The 22,774-nt window shown below is 39.1% G+C and overlaps 1 protein-coding gene across 4 annotated transcripts in view; it reads left to right on the forward strand.

Moving 5' to 3' along the window:
• Nucleotides 1-22,774, forward strand: part of UBE2E2 (ubiquitin conjugating enzyme E2 E2) — a 384,777-nt gene that overhangs the window by 284,370 nt on the left and 77,633 nt on the right. For all 4 annotated transcript variants that reach the window (XR_003680001.2, XM_024115184.1, XM_028490278.2 and 1 more), the window contains one exon: nt 10,478-10,610. Coding sequence is in view for 3 of the 4 variants with exons in the window: in XM_024115184.1 (XP_023970952.1) it covers nt 10,478-10,610 (133 nt within the window). In the remaining variant the exon portion in view is untranslated. The remainder of the gene's footprint in view (nt 1-10,477; nt 10,611-22,774) is intronic.

Raw genomic sequence — 22,774 nt, forward strand, 5'->3', positions numbered from 1 at the left:
AAAAATCTGAAAGAGAAATTAAGTAAACACTCCCATTTACCATTGCAACAAAAAGAATAAAGTACCTAGGAATAAACCTACCTAAGGAGGCAAAAGACCTGTATGCAGAAAACTATAATACACTGATGAAAGAAATTAAAGATGATACAAACAGACGGAGAGATATACCATGTTCTTGGATTGGAAGAATCAACATTATAAAAAGGACTGTACTACCCAAAGCAATCTACAATGATTCAATACAATCCCTATCAAACTACCAATGGCATTTTTCACAGAACTAGATCAAAAAATTTCACAATTTGTATGGAAACACAACAGACTCCGAATAGCCAAAGGAATGTTGAGAAAGAAAAACGGAGCTGGAGGAATCGGTCTCCCGGACTTCAGACTATACTACAAAGCTACAGTAATCAAGACAGTATGGTACTGGCACAGAAAGAGAAATGTAGATCAATGGAACAAGATAGATAGAAAGCCCAGAGATAAACCCTCGCACATATGGTCACCTTATTTTTGATAACAAGGCAAGAATATACAATGGCGAAAGACAACCTCTTCAATAAGTGGTGCTGGGAAAACTGGACAGCTACATGTAAAAGAATGAAATTAAGGCTTCCCTGGTGGCGCAGTGGTTGAGAGTCCGCCTGCCGATGCAGGGGACACGGGTTCGTGCCCCTGTCCGGGAAGATCCCACATGCCGCGGAGCGGCTAGGCCTGTGAGCCCTGGCTGCTGAGCCTAATAAACAAGAAGAAAAGGCAACCTTCAGAATGGGAGAAAATATTTGCAAATGACGCAACTGACAAAGGATTAATCTCCATAATATACAAACAGCTCATGCAGCTCAATATCAAACAAACAAACAACCCAATCCAAAAATGGGCAGAAGACCTAAATAGACATTTCTCCAAAGAAGGTATACAGATTGCCAACAAACACATGAAAGGATGTTTGACATCACTAATCATTAGAGGAATGCAAATCAAACTACAGTGAGGAATCACCTCACACTGGTCAGAATGGTCATCATGAAAAAATCTACAAACAAGAAATGCTGGAGAGGGTGTGGAGAAAAGGGAACCCTCTTGCAGTGTTGGTGGGAATGTAAATTGATACAGCCACTATGGAGAACAGTATGGAGGTTCCTTAAAAAACTACCATATGGGGCTTCCCTGGTGGCGCAGTGGTTGAGAGTCCGCCTGCCGATGCAGGGGACACGGTTTCATGCCCTGGTCCAGGAAGATTCCACATACCGCGGAGCGGCTAGGCCCGTGAGTCATGGCCGCTGAGCCTGTGCGTCTGGAGCCTGTGCTCCGCAATGGGGGAGGCCACAACAGTGAGAGGCCCACATACAGCAAAAAAAAAAAAAAAAACTACCATATGACCCAGCAATCCCACTCCACTACTGGGCATATACCCTGAGAAAGCCGTAATTCAAAAATAGTCATGTACCACAATGTTCATTGCAGCTCTATTTACAATAGCCAGGACATGGAAGCAACCTAAGTGTCCCTCGACAGTTGAATGGATAAAGAAGATGTGGCACATCTATACAATGAAATATTACTCAGCCATAAAAAGAAACAAAATTGAGTTATTTTAGTGAGGTGGGTGCACCTAGAGTATGTCATACAGAGTGAAGTAAGTCAGAAACAGAAAAACAAATACCACATGCTAACACATATATATGGAATCTTAAAAAAAAAAGTGCTTCTGAAGAACCTAGGGGCAGGAGAGGAATAAAGACACAGATGTAGAGAATGGACTTGAGGACACGGGGAGGGAGTAGGGTAAGCCTGGATGAAGTGAGTGGCATGGACATATATACACTACCAAACGTAAAATATTTAGCTAGTGGGAAGCATGCATATAGCACAGGGACATCAGCTTGGTGCTTTGTGTCCACCAAGAGGGGTGGGGTAGGGATGGTGGGAGGGAGACTCAAGAGGGAGGAGATATGGGGATATATGTATACGTATAGCTGATTCACTTTGTTATACAGCAGAAACTAACACACCATTGTAAAGCAAATATACTCCAATAAAGATGTTTAAAAAAAAAAAATTCCAGTCAGTATGAATCTACACTGTCCAATATATGTGACCATCAGCCACATGGAGCTATTTGGATTTAAATTCATTGAAATTAAATGAGATTGAAAATGCACTTCCTCATTCTCATTGCCCTCATTTCAAGTGCCAGATGGCCACATGCGCTCTTGTTTATGATATCGGATCAGGATGAGAACTAGAACATTCCCATCATCACAGAAAGGTTGATTGGACACTGCTGCTCCCAAACAGTTCTGTTGAATAGATATATAATGTGAAGCACATATGTAATGTAAAATTTTCTAGTAGCCACATTTTAAAAAGTAAAAAGAAGTAGGTGAAGTTAATTTTAATATATTTTGGCCCAATATATGCCAAATATTATTTCAGCATGTAATTAACAAAAAGTAATGATGCATTTTGCTTTCTTTTGCCTTGTCATCAAAATTTGGTATATATTTTACATTCACAGCGCATCTTAATTTTTTTTCTGGTATTATATAATAGTTTTTTGCACTGCAAATTTTTTTTCTTTTATTTTTATGGAGTTATAGTTGATTTACAATATTATATAATATTATATATGTTTCAGGTGTGCAACATAGTGATGCACAATTTTTAAAAGTCATACTCCATTTATAGTTATTATAAAAGGTTGGCTGTATTCCCTGTGCTGTACAATATATTCTTTTTTAATTTTTTGAATTTGAAATACAATTTTTAAAGGTTACTCTCCATTTCCAGTTATTACAATATTACAAAACATTGGCTATGTTCCCCGTGTTGTACAGTACATCCTTGAGCCTGTCTTATACCCAGTAGTTTGTACCTTCCCCTCCCTTACCCCTATTTTGCACCCCCCAGCCCTGGTAACCACTAGTTTGTTCTCTATATCTGTGAGTCTGCTTCTGTTTTGTTATATTCACAAGTTTGTGCTATTTTTTAGATTCCACGCATTAGTGGTATCATAACAGTATTTGTCTTTCTCTGTCTGACTTATTTCACTTAGCATAATACCCTCCAAGTCCATCCATGTGGCTACAAATGGCAAAAATTCATTCTTTTTTAATGGCTGAGTAATATTCCATTGTATATATGTACCACATCTTCTTTATCCATTCATCTGTTGATGGACAGTTAGGTTGCTCCCATATCTTGGCCATTGTAAATAATGATACTGTGAATATTGGGGTACATGTATCTTTTCGAATTAGTGTTTTTGTTTTCTTTGGGTATATACCCAGGAGTGGAATTGCTGGATCATATGGTAGTTCTATTTTTAGTTTTTTGAGAAACCTCCATACTGTTCTCCACAGTGGCTGTACCAATTTACATTCCCTACAGTTTACAACAGTGCACAAGGGTCCCCTTTTCTCCAGAACCTCACCAACATTTGCTGTGTTCTGTTTGATGATAGCCATTCTGACAGGTATGAGGTGATATCTCACTGTGGCTTTCATTTGCATTTCCCTGATAATTAGCGATGTTGAGCATCTTTTCATGACAGCATGTCTTACTTTGAACTAGCTACATTTCAAGTGCTTGATGGCTATATGGCCACCATATTGACCAACACAGTTCTGAACTTTTACACCAGAGTTTCTCAACTGGGATATATTAAAATGCTTGTTGGACAGAGCGCTGTGTAGTTCAGGGACCACTGCTGTAAGCTTTAGGCTTGTAAGTGGTGCAGATAGGCCATTCCTAAGATGATGTAGGTGGCCAGATTGCTAAGACTCAATCTGTGTATTAAGGACATAAATATTCGTTTTAAATGCATTTTAAAACACCAATGTCAAGTTCCTGATTCATCCCTCCCTGCCACGTTTCCTCTTGGGATTAACATACACACACTACTATACATAAGATAGATAACCAACACAGACTTAGTATATATATAGCACAGGGAACTCTACTCAATATTCTGTGATAATCTATATGGGAAAAGAATCTGAAAAAGAGTGAATGTGTATATATGTATAGCTGAATCACTTTGCTGTACACCTGATGTATCTTTTCGAATTAGTGTTTTTGTTTTCTTTGGGTATATACCCAGGAGTGGAATTGCTGGATCATATGGTAGTTCTATTTTTAGTTTTTTGAGAAACCTCCATACTGTTCTCCACAGTGGCTGTACCAATTTACATTCCCTACAGTTTACAACAGTGCACAAGGGTCCCCTTTCTCCAGAACCTCACCAACATTTGCTGTGTTCTGTTTGATGATAGCCATTCTGACAGGTATGAGGTGATATCTCACTGTGGCTTTCATTTGCATTTCCCTGATAATTAGCGATGTTGAGCATCTTTTCATGACAGCATGTCTTACTTTGAACTAGCTACATTTCAAGTGCTTGATGGCTATATGGCCACCATATTGACCAACACAGTTCTGAACTTTTACACCAGAGTTTCTCAACTGGGATATATTAAAATGCTTGTTGGACAGAGCGCTGTGTAGTTCAGGGACCACTGCTGTAAGCTTTAGGCTTGTAAGTGGTGCAGATAGGCCATTCCTAAGATGATGTAGGTGGCCAGATTGCTAAGACTCAATCTGTGTATTAAGGACATAAATATTCGTTTTAAATGCATTTTAAAACACCAATGTCAAGTTCCTGATTCATCCCTCCCTGCCACGTTTCCTCTTGGGATTAACATACACACACTACTATACATAAGATAGATAACCAACACGGACTTAGTATATATATAGCACAGGGAACTCTACTCAATATTCTGTGATAATCTATATGGGAAAAGAATCTGAAAAAGAGTGAATGTGTATATATGTATAGCTGAATCACTTTGCTGTACACCTGAAACTAACACAACATTGTAAATCAACTATACTCCAGTAAAATTTTTTTTAATTAAAAAGTAAAAATAAAGCACCCATCTGTTTTTCAGATAGGTTGTCAGTACTAGTAATTTCTCAAAAAGACACATTTTGGCAGCATGAACCAACTCAGTGATACTGTTAACTGAGTTATTTAATCCACTGTTAATAAGTACGTAGACAGCTCACTGACTTAAAAGAAGCAATAAAATTTGGAGCTCTGACTAAGAGCCAGATAAAAGTTGGAATGGGCACAAATGGAATATACGTTATCTGCAGACACGGCACAGTTTGTGAAGTACCTCCTGCCCTGTGCTTTCGAGGTCCTTCTTTGGTGGCACTATTGGTGACTCCTTAATTAGCTGACATTATATAACTAACTGTGGTGACCATTCTTGGAAAATCATCTTAAAATTCCTCAAAGTGACTCACAAATTATATCTTCAGATTTGGGAAATGTGTCTCTGCACACTGTTTCATAGCTGTATGCTCTCCTGTGTGTATTTTTTAAACTAAATTTCATCTACCTTGAAGTAATGTTGCAAACCTATAATTTACTTTCAAGCCCTTCCTTCTAATAAACTTACCTATGTGTATTGCATCTAATTATAGCTCCTGGGCGTAACCATGTGTATTATTCATCTAAATGAGTGAGCTTGTCTGGCAACAAGGGCTGTTGTTGGCAAGGTTTTGCTGTCATCTGGCCTGAATATTCCGTCTGTCGAGTGAGCTTGTCTGGCAACAAGGGCTGTTGTTGGCAAGGTTTTGCTGTCATCTGGCCTGAATATTCCGTCTGCCTCACTGTCTGCTTCAGGAGAGGGAGGTCAGTGGTCAGATGGGGCAGGGAGGCTGGACCCCGGTCCCTTGCACCATGTTTCAGTACTTGGCCATAAACTTGGCTAACTGTGATTTTCTTTTATTTTATTTTACTACATCTTATTTTAAATAAGAGAAATCAAACTGTAGAAATAAAATTGAACTCTCCTTCATTCTCTATGTTCAGATTTCCTCCCCTCACCCCCTCCAATTCTCCCCTGTTCCTTGCACAGCTACCATCTTGAATTTAGGTGTATTGTTCCAGTTCATTTCCTGAAAGACATTGACATAGATATGTATCCTTAAATGATATAAAATTTTGTTTTATTAATATGTTTCTAGTTTCTATAGTAGGATCACACTGTACCTGTGCTACAATTTGCTGTTGGCATAGTTTATCTTAATATGAAAATGTGATACAGATCTAAGAAGATATCTAACTCCTAAGTAAGTTATGAAACCTAGTAATAAAACAGATAACTCCTGAATCCACCACACATCCTGAGAAGTAGAACATCCCCAGAACCATTGAAGCTCCTGTGTGCTACTTCTCCACCCTCTGATTCTACCCAGGAAACTCCTCCCTGGAACTTTTTGTGTATGTCCCTCCATAATTTATTTTCCTGTTTACTTTTAAACTTTGTAGAAATAGTGTCATACTGTATATATTCCTTTTAGACTTGCTTTTTATCCAGTATGCCATTTCTAAGATTTATCAATGTTAGTCTATATATTTTCACTGCTGTGTAGTATTCCTTTGGGTGAATGTATCCATTTTTCTGTCAGTGAACATCTGTGTTGTTTCTAATTTTGCTATTACAAATAGTGCATCCATGAACATTCTTGTACATGTCTTCTGGTGCATGTGTAAGTTTTTCTGGGGTATTTACCTAGGAATGCAATTCCTGTGTTGTAATATAGAACTGTCTATATTCAGCTGAACTAGGGAAGTCCACATTCTCATTCAGAGTGATTGACACGCTCATCAACAATGGACAGTTCTTGTTTTTCCACATCTTCATCAACACTAGGTTTTGTCAGGCATTTATTTTTGCCTATATATTTTGTGAAATAATATTAAATTGTAATTTTAAGTTTCCTTTCTCTTATTTTAATGAGATTGAGCATTTTTCATATGGTGATGGCCATTCGTGTTTCCTCTTTTTTCCTTTCTAATGGATCGTTAGTCTTTTCCTTATTGATTGGTAGGAATTTGTATATTATGAACACTAGAATTTTGTCCATTTTATATGATCCAAATATCTTTTCTCAGTTTATGGCTTGCCTTGTCACTCTCTTTAGTCAAACTCCAAAACTTTTGACTTTTGCACTTAAGTGTTTAATCCGTCTGCAACAGAGTTTTACATATTTATTGCGGTAGAAATCAAATTTCTCTGTTGTCCAAAGACAAAACTGTTTTCTTAGCCCCATCAGTTCTGACATATATCAGATTTTCATATGTGTGTAGAAAAGTTTCAGGAGCTTCTTGGAGCTCCCAAACGCATTCTAGAATCAACGTGTCAAGTTTCGTTTTTTAAAAAACTGTTGGACTGTGGATTAGAATGCATTGGATCAGGGAGAAATTGACATACCCAGGATCCTGGGTCTTCCTACCTATAAACTTGGTGTCTCCATCTATTGATATTTAATTTTCTTGAGTGTATTTCAATATGTTTTATAATTTTCTCCATTAAAATCTTACATATTTTTAACGAAATTTATTCATAAGTTTCTTATATTTTTAATACTATTATAAAAGGTATCTTAAAATACATTTTCTAATTTTGCTGGTGTGTTGAATACAGTTGATTTTGCCTATTGATCTTACACCCAGCTACTTTGCTAAACTTTTATTAAATTTAATAAATTGTGTATCGATTTGGGGAGGTTTTTTATGTGTCCATAAATACTGCAAATGCCAACAGCTTTATTTCTTCCATCCCAATCCATAAATCTTTTGGTTCTTTTCCTGTGTCTTTCATACCTTGATGAACATGAGCTCTAGTACAGTAATGATTAGAAATGGATATAGTGGGCATCCTTGTCATGTTCCTCAGTTTTTAAAGAGTGTGCTTTAATATTTTACCATTGAATATATAGTTGCTATGAGGTTTTTGGTATACGCTTTTTATCAGGTTAAAGATGTTTCATACTATTCTAATTTTGCTAGGAGTTTTTAATCTTAAATAGCTATCATTTTTAATAAAAAAGCACCTATGGAGTGCTTTTTCTGCACCTATGGAGATTATCATTTTCTTCTACTTTAACGTGTTATAAGGCAAATTACAATAATAATTTTCTATTATTAAACTATCCTTGCATTCCCAGAATAATCTGAACTTGGTTAAGATGCATGCTTTTTTGGATTTGGGGGTTTTGGGGGGTTTTTTTGGTGTCACCATACAAAAATGTTCCATAATTATTGACTGTATACTTCATACCTATGACTCATTTATTTTGTAACTGCAAGTTTGTACCTCTTAATCTCCATCACCTGTTTCTCTCATCCACCAACCCCTCCTCCCCTCTGGCAACCACCTGTTTGTTCTCTGTATCTGTGAGTCTGTTCTGTTTTCTTACATGTATTCTTTTGTTTTGTTTTTTAGATTCTACATGTAAGTGAAATGATGTGGTATTGTCTTTCTCTGTCTGACTTATTTCACTTAACATAATACCCTCAAGGTCCATCCATGTTGTCCCAAATGGCAAGATTTCATACTTTTTATGGCTCAGTAATATTCCATTGTGTGTATATATATGTACCACATCTTCTTCATCCATTCGTCTATCGATGGTACTTAGGTTGCTTTTTGTATCTTGGCTAGTGTAACTAATGCTGCAGTGAACAGTGGGATGCCTATATCTTTTCAGTTACTCTTCAAATTACTGTTTTAATTTCTTCAGATAAATACCCAGAAGCGGAATTACTGGATTGTATGGTAGTTCTATTTTTACTTTTTTGAGGAATCTCCATACTGTTTTCCATAGTGGCTATACCAATTTACATTCCCACCAACAGTACACAAGGGTTCCCCTTTTGTTCACATCCTCGTCAACACTTGTTAATTGTTGTCTTTTCGATGGTAGCCATTCTGACAGGTGTGAGGTGATATCTCATTGTGGTTTTGATTTGCATTTCATGATTAGTGATGTTGAGCATCTTTTCATGTGCTTGTTGGCCATCTGTATGTTTTCTTTGGAGAAATATCTATTCAGGTCCTCTGCCCATTTTTTAATAGGTTGTATGTTTTTTGATGTTGAGTTGTATGGGTTCTTTGTAAATCTTGGATATTAACCCCTTATCGAATGTATCATTTACAAATATCTTCTCCCATTCAGTAGGCCACCTTTTCATTTTGATGATAGTTTCCTTCACTGTGCAAAGGCTTGTTAGTTTGATGTAGTCCCATTTGTTCATTTTTGCTTTTGTTTCCCTAGCCTGAGGAGACATATACAAAAAAATATTGCTAAGATGTCAATCTTAGATGTCAAAGACTGTACTGCCTTTGTTTTCTTCTAGGATTTTTATGGTTTTAGATCTTACGTTTAAGTCTTTAATCCATTGTGAGTTTAATCATGTATATGGTGTCAGAAAGTAGTCCAGTTTGATTCTTTTGCATGTAGCTGTCCAGTTTTCCCAGCACCATTTATTGAAGAGGCTGTCTTTTCCCTATTGTATATTTTTCCTCCTTTGTCATAGATAAGATGCATGCTTTTTTGATATACTGCTCAACAATGAATTTTTTGCAGATATGAACTAATTTCAAAATAAGAAAGAAGACAAATCTTTGTTGGCAATAAAATCTTCCCAAGCACTTTAACAGGGTTTCCCACTTTGCTACAACGTGTGAGGGGAATTTCTGGCTGTTAGATGTACATATTAGCTTGATGGGGCAAGAGGAACACTGGAGCTAAACTATAATCTCATTTTGCCTTCTGTTACCCTGGGAGAATTAACACAGTTAAGTTGACTTGTGTGGGCCTTATTTTCCTCAGTGAGTTTCTCTGCAACTGGGGGATGTATGTTTGCTGCTAGTAGCCATGTGGCTTCCCTTGCTTCACTGTTAACCCATCATCATCATCCAATAAACATTTACTTACTAGGCACTGAGGACAAGGCAAAATCTGTTCCTCAAAGAACTTCCAGGGAGGGATGGAAAAAGCAAACAGTTACACAACACAGGTATAAAACAAAAGGATGCATCTTATCTTCTACAGACCACACTAGTTGGAGGGTGTGGGCGTTAGCCAGGAATCTTTGGGTGGAGAGAGAAAAGAAGATTCAGATGGGAATGATACTTGAGCTGAGTCTTACGAATGATGAACATTTACTGATTTCCATGAACCTCTTTTGTGTTCTTAGTTAACAAAGGATTAGAGTATTTTTTTTCTCCAGTGTCCTTTGTAGCTTTGAAAATTTATCTTTTTGATACTATATCACCTTTTTCAGGATCTCAGAAATAATTTTATGCTTTATTAAACATTTGTGCTCCTACCTCTGGTCTACAGTCCTTGGAATCTTCAGTTTCATAAGTTTAGGGTTATGAATGGCAAAACAGAATCTTCTTGGTTCTGTTTTATTTAGCAATACCAACATATTTCATTTATAGAATACTGATGGTGTTGACAAGTGACTCCTTATGTAGAATTAATCTATTAACTGGGTGTGTTTTTATGGAATGGCTCAATTTATTGTTACCATAAATAGATATTTTTTTAAATTCCAAGCTTTATATAATCTCTAAGCACATTTCATTTGTATGTCTTATTTCAGTGCTGGACCCAAAGGAGACAACATTTATGAATGGAGGTCAACTATATTGGGACCCCCAGGATCTGTCTATGAAGGAGGGGTGTTCTTTCTTGACATTACCTTTTCACCAGACTATCCGTTTAAACCCCCCAAGGTCAGTATGAAGTATTCATCCATTTTTAGCAATATGTATTGTTGCATATATATATATGTGTGTGTGTGTGTGTGTGTGTGTGTGTGTGGAAGTATTCATCCATTTTTAGCAATATGTATTGTTGCATATATATATATGTGTGTGTGTGTGTGTGTGTGTGTGTGTGTGTATCTATACACATATTCTTCAGTGCACATACCTAGGAATGCATGTCTGTTCTCTTAGCATAGGCAACTTCCTAGGGCTGATTGTATGTAAATGGAAACAGAATGTGAAAAATTGTTTATTCCCTCACCCCAGCCCTTTACACATACTTCGTTGCTTTTTTCATCCTTCCTCATGTTGCCTTTCTGTGGTACATGTTTGAGTGCAACATAAGACAGCATGTTATGGGTGGAAGTAGGGACAGAGGGTGGGCTGGTGCCAGCCATAGATCCAGGGGAACCAGACCTGACCTGGGGGTGAGGGAGCCCACCACGGCCAGGCTTTAGGCACCAGCTGCAAGCTTTGAGTTTGATGCCTCCAGGGCTCTGCTGCCCATGTGAATTCCACATGCACTAGAGTGGAGAGTGTGACCCACAGAGACTGAGAAATCATGTCAGGAAAATGCAATAAAGAAGAATTTATAATAGTCCATTAATAAAAATGATGGATTAATGAAAAGCCATACATAAATGACTGAAGAAAGTATAAGAGCAGTGTCATCAGAACATGGGCGAATTTTCACTTACTTAATACAAGATGATATCCTTTAAGAATTCTTCACATAACTTTCTACTGCCTGTAAGTCGGTCATTTGATGACTTTAAATTCATTCTTTTTTTTAATTTTTAATTTATATTGGAGCATTTTTGATTAACAATGTTGTGTTAGTTTCAGGTGTACAGCAAAGTGATTCAATTCTACATATGCATGTATCTATTCTTCTTCAAATTCTTTTCCCATTTAGGTTATTAGAGAATATTGAGCAGAGTTCCCTGTGCTATAATGTAGGTCCTTGTTGGTTATCTGTTCTAAATATAGCAGTCATTCTCCACTTGGGAAAGGAAAAGACCCAGAGGACATTGACTCTGTCTGTTGGCCACCAAGCAGAATTCTTATTTCATCTGGCTTAACTTCTCAATGTAGAGGGAAGTAAAACCTATTTGAGTTGTCGGCTGGAGTGAACAATTTAAAAAGCAAGACTCAGGGGCTTCCCTGATGGCGCAGTGGTTGAGGGTCCGCCTGCCGATGCAGGGGACACGGGTTCGTGCCCCAGTCCGGGAAGATCCCCCATGCTGCGGAGCGGCTGGGCCCGTGAGCCATGGCCGCTGGGCCTGCGCGTCCAGAGCCTGTGCTCCGCAACGGGAGAGGCCACAACAGTGAGAGGCCCGCGTACCGGAAAAAAAAAAAAAAAGCAAGACTCAGACTAGACCTTCACCTTCCTGTAATCCCCCTCCCTGGCTCCTACCTTCCCTCTCTTATTTTCCTCTCTCTTCCTTTCTTCCTTCCTTTCCATTGAGGTTTGGATCTTGTTTTGGTATCAAAGCAAATAGTAATAACTATCATTTAACCAAATAGGAAACCCATGCACAGAGAAACTAAGTAACTACCCAGCATAATGCGAGTGATATCAGGATTGAACCTAGGAGGTCTGGCTCCAAAGCCCGTGTTCCTTACTACATTACATGGTACATTTTAACCAAGATGACAGAGCTGGTGGCACTGGGACCACCTAAGGCTGCACTTGGTCATTTTTTTAGTGATGAAGCCCCAGTATAACTAATCTTTGTTTTCTCCTTTTACTGGGTGGGAACTTTTTGTCTTCCCTTCTACTTTGGACCAGCCCATAAGTCATCTGGTTTTACCTGTTGCACTGCCGGTGATGTGAGGACCTTTCTCTGCAGCCCCATCAGTAACGGAAGCACAGGTGGTGAGGAGGAGGGAAAACTCACATCAGGCAGTTGTGCTGCTTATAAGCCTGGTATGGTCTGTTCTATGAAACATACATCTCACAAAATGTGTGGGCTTATCGAGCTTCTGCATGACAGAAATGTGCAGATTAAACAAACCCAGGAGGGAAAACGGATTAATAGGTTAGATAAAATAATTCCGTTTCTGAAAACGCCTCCCTGATGGACTCGAAGGATCGGCCAAAACTAACAAGGTAGAATGTAAATGGCTCAAGGTATAGTATTTCATTGAAAATTCAGAAAGAAATCATATGATACAAGATAGGAAAGAGAGACTTGCTTTATTTTCATATAAATAAAATGTGTGGCCTTCTGACTGAGTACAATTCTGTGGGAACTTGAAGTTCTTGAAGCCTTAAGGAGATATTTTTAGGAGCACAATCTCTGGAACTCTGAACCCATCGGATGGTATCAGGGGTGCTCTTCATTTTCAGAAGGACAAACAGGAATAAGCTGGGGAGGGAAAGAGCTATTAGCATTCTTGAGTTTCTTCACTGGAGTGGGTGTCCACTGTGTGAACCCATCTCTCCTCCAAAACACCCTAGTAAGGCTGGGATGTTCCCTTTCACAGAGAAGTGGACTTACATGAGGTTTGGAGAGGTTTTCTAATAATATACAGCCAGGAATCTACTGAACTTGGCCTCCAGGGACCATGTACTTTCCACTGAATTATACATAGTTACCCTGGAGATGTTTACTAGGAAAAATAGGACCTAAGAGGAATGTGATAGCTGTTCTCTGATGCTTCAGAAACTGTGTGGGGTTAGACTTGCTCCTGGATGGCTGGATGGGACAAAAATAGAAGCAGAAGGGTGTCAGTTACAGGGAAGCAGATTTCGATTCCACGTGAGGAAAATCTGACCCATCGCTGGACAGTCTGCGTTTGAATAGCTTTGCCTCTGAGACCAGGTTTCCCTTTCCTGGGAGTGTTCAAAGAAAAAAGCTGAGTTAGAACCTGTCAAGAATACTGCCAGAAAAAAACTAAATCCCTCCAGTGGATAAATTTGATTAGACAATCTATTAGGACAAAGAAAAATCAAACTTTGGTAATCAAATTATCATTTAAATGCACATTTATTAGAAACCCTTGGGAAGTTCTCAAAGCAAATTATCACCACCTAATTTATCAGTTTTGGAAATCGGATTTTGTAAACAGAGGTGTTACTCTAAAGGGGAATGTTTGTGAGTGTCTTGAAAGCTGTTCACTAAAACAAAGACTTACTAATAATTTGGAAGTACCACACCCATCCTTTCTAGTCTCCTTTTACTCTAAATAGTCCATATTTGTGATTAAGTCTTGTTTATTTCTATTGCCTTCATCCTTTGCTCTTTTTCCAATAATCTCAGGCACACACTTTGATTCATGCAGCATTTTCCAGTGCTCTGAAGAATGAACCAGGGTAGCTGTAGGTGTCAGAGAGAATCGTTGATGAGAGCAGAGGTCCACAAATCAACCTGATTGGCCATCTAATCATTATCAAATATCTACCATAAAATGAGTCTGTTGTGCCATTGAATCCATGAGATCCCTTTTCCCAAACTCTCAGACTGGGAATCCTTACTGAGAACTTTTAACTATTATCGTGCTCAAATCTGTCACTTAAAGGGCAGTGGAGCGGCTTGGATGCCTCTTCTTGCCACAGGGACTTTTTGAATATCCCACACTCCAACACCTAATTTTTCACACTTTCAGAGGAACCATTCCAATAACTCCTTCCAGAAGTCACCTAACTTCTAACAAGGCAAGCAAAACACATTTTTTCATGCAGTATGTAATGTTCATTACACTTAGTATACTAGTTTTAAATCAGTCAAGTACTAGTTGTACTTTCAAATGCTGTATCTCAGCACAATTTTTAGTCCACTGATTTTTTTATCTAATCAATATGTTTATGCCTCTTTTACTCAATGCACGGCATGTCTGTATGATACTGGTAGTTGTCTCTGATGCCAAGTCTTTAGTTGAATACTTAACCACCAGTGATGTCATTTCTCTGAGAAAATATCTGTTTAGTGAAACTTTATCCAGGAATGATATATTATATGGCCAGAAAGAAAAGCATAATAGTCCCATAACTTTGTCTGTGGAGCCTTTAACCATACTCAAATATTTAAAATATTTTTGATCAAAAAAAAGAAAGAAAAGCATAATAAATCAGTGGTATGTCCCAAAGTCTTTTAATACTGTATTTCTTTTTCAGTGTAGACATATATTTTAATGTTATAATTCAGATGTCTATTTATTTGTAAAGTAAGAGTTGTTTTGTATCTTATTGGGGATTACATTTGCACACTCATATCATAGATAATTACTCCTGTGCTCAAAACCAGCACTTTTTAAAGTCTAATGTGTAAATATTTTCATGTGTACTTGAAAAATTCAGAAGCAAAATAATGGAATATGTTTTATTCCTATAGTATTTTTTTTTCTGCTAAAAACCCTTTGAAAAGATGGTGACACACTGTGTCTGGTGTTTCGTATCTTAGAGATTCTGATGACATACATTCTAAGGATAAGGGGTCTTGTTAGGTAACAGGTCAGAGCTGTGTTTTTGTGGTAGAAATACATAGACATAGCCTATTCATATTTGGCTTTTTCTGTCTCCCTGTGGATCTGGATATTTTATAAAATAAATAAATAAGTGGGCCTTCTACGTAGATCTAAGAGTGGGTCGGTAGAAGGATCAAATGTGCTTGTTGTTTATTTTTAGTATCTCGGGCCACCTACGCCCCAGTGAGATGCACTATATTGATACTCATATCTGTTACTGGAAAGCATTGATTTCATGGTAATGGCAGGACAGTATCTGCCAGTAGGTATTTTCCAAAAAGGAATGATAAAATTTGTGCCTAGGATGTTTAAAAAAATAAATAGAAAAACTACAGGCATCCATATTTGTTTGAGCAAAAAAGCTCGTTAGTATTAGTAGTCTCTAAAAGCTTTTTAATATAGTGTGTACCTCCATTACAAATTGCATCACATACATTTTAAAATAAATCTTAACTTAGAGATCATTTCAGAGTGTATTGTATGTTTTATGGTTTGGTTTGTTTTCTGTGAAATTAACTGTGGTTTGCTTACTAATGAAAAGTCAGTTAATAGGAAAGGTATTCATTGCTTTCACACAATGAAATAGATAATTTAGGTCTGTTAGATTTTTGAAATTTTCATTTTCTTAAATTGGTAGGTCAAGGCTAATTGTGAATAAAGTAGCTAACTAGTTATACAAGAAGCAACGATACCCAGCATTTGAAAGCCAGAGAGAGATCTGAAACTAAAGTTCATCAGGGATTTCCATAATTTTTCTGCTGCTGCTCAAAGAAGAAAGCTGACAGTGTCCCGCAGCATTTTCAGAGAGACCAGTGGTTTACATGCGTAACCCAACTGCCTGCTCATTCACTCTGGTCTTGGAGAGAGAGCACACAGTTGTCATGGAGTGACATGAATTTACTTGTTTTTAACCTGTGTTCATACATTCATATAAAGCTTGGCCACGGATCAGGTGCTTTCACACGGATTGGCCTGCCTATTTGACATGTCCACTTGAACACCCAGCAGTCAAGTCCCAAACCAAACTGTTGATGACACAGCCCACCCGACTCCTGCCAATCCGGGTCCTCCAGTGCTCCCCACCTCAATGTATGGGAACTCCATTTCTCTAGTTGCTAGAGCTTAAAATCTTGACTCTTCTCACACAGCCTAGTCAGATCCCAACTCACCAGCTCAAAATAAATATTCAGAATAAACCCAGATCTAACCATTTAGTAATACTCTTTCTAGTAGTAACGCTCTGGCCCCAGCCTCCATCAGCTGCTTCCCTCCCCTGAATTATTGTTGAGTCTCCTATCTGATCTCCCTGCTTCTCCCTTATCCGTCCTGCAGTGTATACCCCTGCATCAAATGATCCATTTATAGTGTGAATCAGAGTACATCCATTCTTGGCCTAAAAACTCTCCATGATTCTCACCTCACTAAGTAAAAGCACACAAGACCATACAGAATCACGGTGAAATCGCCAGCTGTCACTCTTGGTTCAAATACTCTAAGCAGGCTCCTTCCAGGTAGCCTTGACATTTGCTCTTCCTCTGCCTGCATTGTCTTCCCCCAGAAATTCACATGGCACACTCCCTTCCTCCCTGCAGGTATCTGCTCAGTGTCACCTTCCAGGGAAGGTCTCATGTGACAACCTCCAACCACCTTATGCTCCTGAACTCCCCCTACCCCACCTGCAAACGTGGCTTTTCTCCATAGCACTTCTCCCTCCTGGCATCCTGTGTTTCTCTGTTTATGAGTTGGTGATGCTTCCCTTTCTCTAGTTAGCATGTAAGCTCCACGAGCACAGGCACTTGTCTATGTTTATGTCACTTCTGAATTCCCAGCACCTAGAACAATGCCTGGCGATCCAGTAGGCCTACAATAAAAATGTGTTGAATTAATTTAATACATACAACTTTGCCATGGAGATAGCATTTACCCTCCCACACACACTTCATAGATCAGAAAACTGAGGCCCGTGGAGGTCACGTGACACACAGGTCACATAAGAAGTAGGTAGCAGAACTGGAGTTCAAACCCAGTTCTCAACTGAACCTTTCATTCCCCAGGTACAGAGAAAATTTAAATTACTTAAATCCTGGAAGAAGGCACACTTGTTCTTGGATTTTACACTCTGGTATAAATTCACTATATTAGATCATTCTCTAAAACAGGTTTTTGGGAGGGAGATGAAAGAGGTGATCCAGGGAGGGAAGAACGCTACGAAGATATTCTGAGTCCCTTGCAGTTTTGCCAAAGGCACCTGGGGCTCTTCACCAATGAGTTCCTAATTAGCAGACTCTGCAGTATTAAATGTGTGGAACAGTAAATACTGATTTCTGTATTTTGCTAGCCCTAAGCTAAAGGAGAAGTCATTTCCTGGGTATAAAAGGAACATACCTCAACATAATAAAGGCCATAAACAACAGACCCACAGCTAACATTATACTCATTGGAGAGAAATTAAAAGTGTTTCCTCTAAAATCATGAACAAGGCAAGGATGCCCACTCTCACCGCTCCTATTCAATATAGTCCGAGAAGTTCTAGCCAGAGCAGTTAGGCAACACAAAGGAATAAAAGGCATCCAGATCAGAATGGAAGAAGTAAAATTGTTATTATTTGCTGATGATATGATCCTGTATAGAGAAAATCCCAGAGAATTAGTCAAAAAATTGTTGCAGTTAATCAATGATTTCAGAAAAGTGGCAGGATACAAAATCAACATACAGATGTCAATTGCATTCCTTTACACTAATGATGAAGCATCTGAAAAAGAAATAAAGAAAACCAGCCCATTCACTGTAGCATCAAAAACAATGAAATACTTAGGAATGAATTTATCCAAGGAAGTGAAAGATCAGTACAATGAAAACTATAAAATTTCGCTGAAAGAAACTGAAGACACAGACAAATGGAAAGACATCTCATGTTCGTGAATCAGAAGAATTAATGTTGATAAAATGGCCATACTACCCAAAGCCATCTACAGATTCAATGCAGCCCCCATCAAAATGTCAAAGGCGTTCTTCACAAAAATAGAAGAAACAATCCTAAAATTTGGGCAGAACCATGAAAGATCCTGAATAGCGAAAAAAGAACAAAACTGGAGATATCATGCTCCTGGATTTCAAACTATACTACAAAGCCATAGTAATAAAAACAGGTCTGGTACAAAAATAAGCACATCTACCAGTGGAACAGAGTAGACATCCCAGAACTATATGGACAACTAATATTTAAACAAGGGATCCAAGAATGCTCAATGGGGAAAGGTTAGCCTCTTCAACTAATGGTGCTGGGAAAACTAGAAACACACACAGAACAATGAAATTAGACCCCTGTCTCACACCACTCAGAAAAATCAACTCAAAATGGATCAAAGACTTAAACATAAGACCTGATACCCTAAAACTTGTAGAAGAAAACATAAGGAAGAAGCTCATCCGTATTGGTCTTGGCAGTAATTTGGGAGACACAACACCAGAAGCACAAACAACAACAAAAATCAACAAATAGGGCCACATCAAACCCACAAGCTTCAGCACAGCAAAACAGACAAGTAACAAAATGAAAAGACAGCCTACCAAATGAAAGAATATTTCTGCAAAGCACATATTGGTAAGAGGCTAATGTCCAAAATATATAAAGAACTCAGTCAATTCAATAACAACAACAACAAAAACCGATTGACAAATGGGCAGAACTAAATAGACATTTCTCCAAAGAAGATACACAGATGGCCAACAGGCATGTGAAAAGATGCTCAACATCACCCATCGTCAGGGAGATGCAAGTCAAAACCACAATGAACTATCACCTCACACCTTTCAGAAAGGATGTAATCAAAAAAGACAAGAGACAACAGATGCTGGTGAGGATGTGGTGAAAAGGGGTCCCTATCTGGTGGGAATGCAGATAGGCCCACCCACTATGGAGGTTCCTCAAAAAAATTAAAAATGGATTTATTTACCATATAATCCAGCAATTCCACTTCTAAGTATACACCCAAAAGAAATGAAAACAGGAATTCAACGCGATATATGCACCCTCATTTTTATCACAGCATTATTGACAATAGCCAGGATACAGAAACAACCCAAATGCCCATCAATGGATGAATGATTAAAAAGATGTGATACATATACACAACAGAATATTATTCATCTGTGAGAAAAGAAAATATCCTCCCATTTGTGACAACATGGGTGGACCTTGAGAACATTATGCTAAGTGAGATAGAGAAAGACAAGTACTGAATGATAGCACTTATATGTGGAATCTAAAAAAAATTAAACATGTAAAAAACAGTAAAACGGTGGTTACCAAAAGGGATGGGGCTGGGCGGCAGGGTAAGAGTAATGGTGTTTAAAGGTACAAACTTGTAATGAGTAGTAAATAAGCCACAGAGACGCACAGTATAATGAATATAGACCAAATATTGTATTATAATTATACAATTGATAAATATAGCTACATCGGCAATCACGTTACAGTATACAAATTTATCAAAGTAACACATTTTACACCTTAAACTTATACAATGTTGCGTGTCAAATTTATTCAAATAGGTAGGGAGATCTAGAGAGACAGTGAGAGAGATGGATAGATGGATAGATACATACATAAATGGATGGATGGATGGATAGATAGATGCATAGATAGATAGATGATGGATGGATAGATGGATAGATAGATGGATGAACTGACTAACTACTTTTCTACGTGAAGACCCTGACCCTGGCCTGGCTGGTCTTCAGCGTTGCCCAGTTGAGCTGGCAGGAAACTGGGCTCTGCTCTGGCTTTGGAACTCCTCCATCTCCATCCTCAACCTGCCAGGGACCAACTTCCTCTTCCTCTGCTGCCAAATTATCCATTCCCTGGAGGGACTCCTTTACTCCTTCCCTTCTCCCTCATCTCTATCCTCAGCCTTTTCACCACGGTGTCGACACAGGCCTGAGCATCCTCAGGACCATTAGCGCTGAGCACTGCCTTTCGGTCTCGTGGCCCATCTGGTACCACTGCCACTGCCCGAGACACATGCCAGCTGTCGTTTGTGCCCTGCTCTGGGCCCCATCCCTGCTGAATGTTCTGGGGGGAACTGCTGGGGCTTCCTGTTTCGGGGTTCTGACCAGGTTTGGTGTCCGGTGTGTGATTTCATCACTGCCACGTGGCTGATTGTTGTACTGCTGGTTCTCTCCAGGTCCAGCCTGGCCCTGCTGTCGGGGTCCTCTGTAGGCCCCAGCAGATATGGTGACCGGGCTCCACGTGGTCATTCCACTCACGAGGCTGATCTTTCTTCTCTTCGGCCTGCCCTTTGGCTGTGCTGGATTCCGAATGATTCCAATCTGCTCTTATATTATTCTTAGAAGGACCAGATGATCCTGTCTCTTAACAGCAGCACCAAGCCCATCATTGACTTTTTCTTTGGCTCCTTTAGGCACCCGAGGCATCAGAGACTCTCGGGTTGGTTCTCCAGGGGACTTTGGAGGACATAACTGGGGTGAGGAACAGTGGAGGTAGCCTTCCTCAGGAAACCTTGGAGATTTCAGGAAACAGGTTCGTGCAGTGATTCTGTATCAAGCAGGGTTCAGTCAGGGCAGTGGTACAGCTGGTCCTCCACATCCACGGAAATACTCCAGGATCTGCAGTCGGTTGAATCCACAGATGCAGAGCGCAGGGATAGGGAGGGCCAACTAGGAGGGGCTTGAGCATCTCGGATTGTCATGTCCTCCGGGAGCTACTGGAACCCATGCCCTGTGGCTACCGAGGGAAGACTGTACTCATAGGATGAGTCTACATACAATTGTGTAAGGAGATATATATGTATCTGTAGGACCCCACACAACGGTAGGTTCTGGTTAAATTGTCTCTGGGAGGCTGTTGTCTGATGCTAGAGCTTGAAGTCTGCAGGGCAAGCTAGAACCTGGGAACATGAGCTAAAACCCACGAGAACCGTCGGGAACTCATGTCAGTCTCTCATCGCCTGCAGTTGTGATGATACAGGAGTTCTGCAGAAGAAGGTGGCTCCCGGCTCCATGGAGGTAAATAAATACACCCCCGGGCCAGGAGTCAGAGAAGCTGAAGGAGTATCCCGGGGAGGGTGGAGCAGTGCGCCAGTGAGATGAGCCTACAGAGAAGCAGCAACACCTATGAGCACCCTGATGCCCTGGCACCAGCCTTCCACACATGGAAGCCATGTCTCTGCTCCCTTCTTTCCAACCACCAACTCTTGCGCACAATGCCTGTTGGTGCCCACCTAACCAGACACGTGTATGGAAGGGAATTCTGCGCAACGCAGTTCAGCCTAACCAGGTTGGCACTTTTCAGACCGATCACCGTTTACCATTGTCAACTCGGCACCCATAAACACCTCATTAAACCCCACTTAAGTCCAAACAAGATAATAAAGCAAAGTCAAGCTTCTCCCTAACCCTGACACCTACACCACATACACCTGAAACATAGCATTCTTTTTCCTAAAAGAGGATACATCTTTTCATGTGCTATACCCCATTTATATATCTTTTTTGAAATGTCTGTTCAAGCTCGCTATCCATTTTTATTGCTGCTTGTCTCTTTACATTGATTTGTTGGCACTCTTTATATATTTTAAATAAAAATCCTTTGTCAGATTTATGTAGTACAAATATTTTTTCCCAGTCTGGGACTTGCCTTTTCATTTTTGAAATATCTTTTGGTGGGCAGAGGTTTTTGTTTTTTATGTACTCTGTCAAATTTTTTATTTTATGGTTAGTGCTTTATGCATGCTGAGAAACCTTTGACTACTCTCAGGGAAGCAAAGGTATTCTCCAATATTTTTTCTTTTTTTTTTTTTTCAATTTAAAGGCCTGCCTTTTATTCTGACATTACAGCTTTTTGCCATTTTATTGTTAAAATGTCCTTTCTTTTATGAAATTACAGTCCTTGTAGATTGTAGATAGTAGATCCCCTTCCACTCATCTGTTTATTTTCCAATTTTTTTTACAGTATCATAATTTTTGCTTTTACATTTAAATGTATGAGTCTTTTCAAATAAATTTGTGTGCAAAATTTGAGGTAGGGGTCAAGGTTCCTTTTGTCCCATACAGTTAGCTAGTTTTTCCAGCACTGCTTGTTGAAAAGACATTCTTTCCCCCCATCACCCCCATTGAATTATTTAGCCCCTCTGTCAAAAACTAGCTTTGTAAGTATGGGACTGTTTCTGGATGTTCTGATCTGTTCTCTTAGTCTATTCCAGGAGTCAGCAAACTATAGCCTATGCGCCAAAGCCAGCTCACTGCCTGCTTTTGTAAATAAAGCTTCACTGGAACATAGCCATACCTGTTCGTTTACATGTTGTCTGGGGCTGCTTTCCTACTCCAGCACCAGGGTTGAAGAGTTGTGAACGAGACTATACGGCCTCAAAGACTAAAATATTTATTATCTAGCCCTTTATAAAGCAAGTTAGCCGGCTGATCTCTAGTCTATTCTTAAACCAACACCCACTGTTCTGATGACTGTCGCTTTGCACTAAGTCTTCAAATCAAGTAGTATATGTCCTCTAACTTTGTTTTTATTTTTCAGGATTATTTTAGCTACCCAAGTCTTTTGCATTTGCCTAGAAATTTTGGAATAAACTTCTCAATTGCTGCAAAAAATCCTGATGGGATTTTGTTGAATCTATTAATTAATCGGG

Source organism: Physeter macrocephalus, chromosome 1 (assembly GCF_002837175.3).
Source record: "Physeter macrocephalus isolate SW-GA chromosome 1, ASM283717v5, whole genome shotgun sequence".
Lineage (NCBI taxonomy): Eukaryota > Metazoa > Chordata > Mammalia > Artiodactyla > Physeteridae > Physeter > Physeter macrocephalus.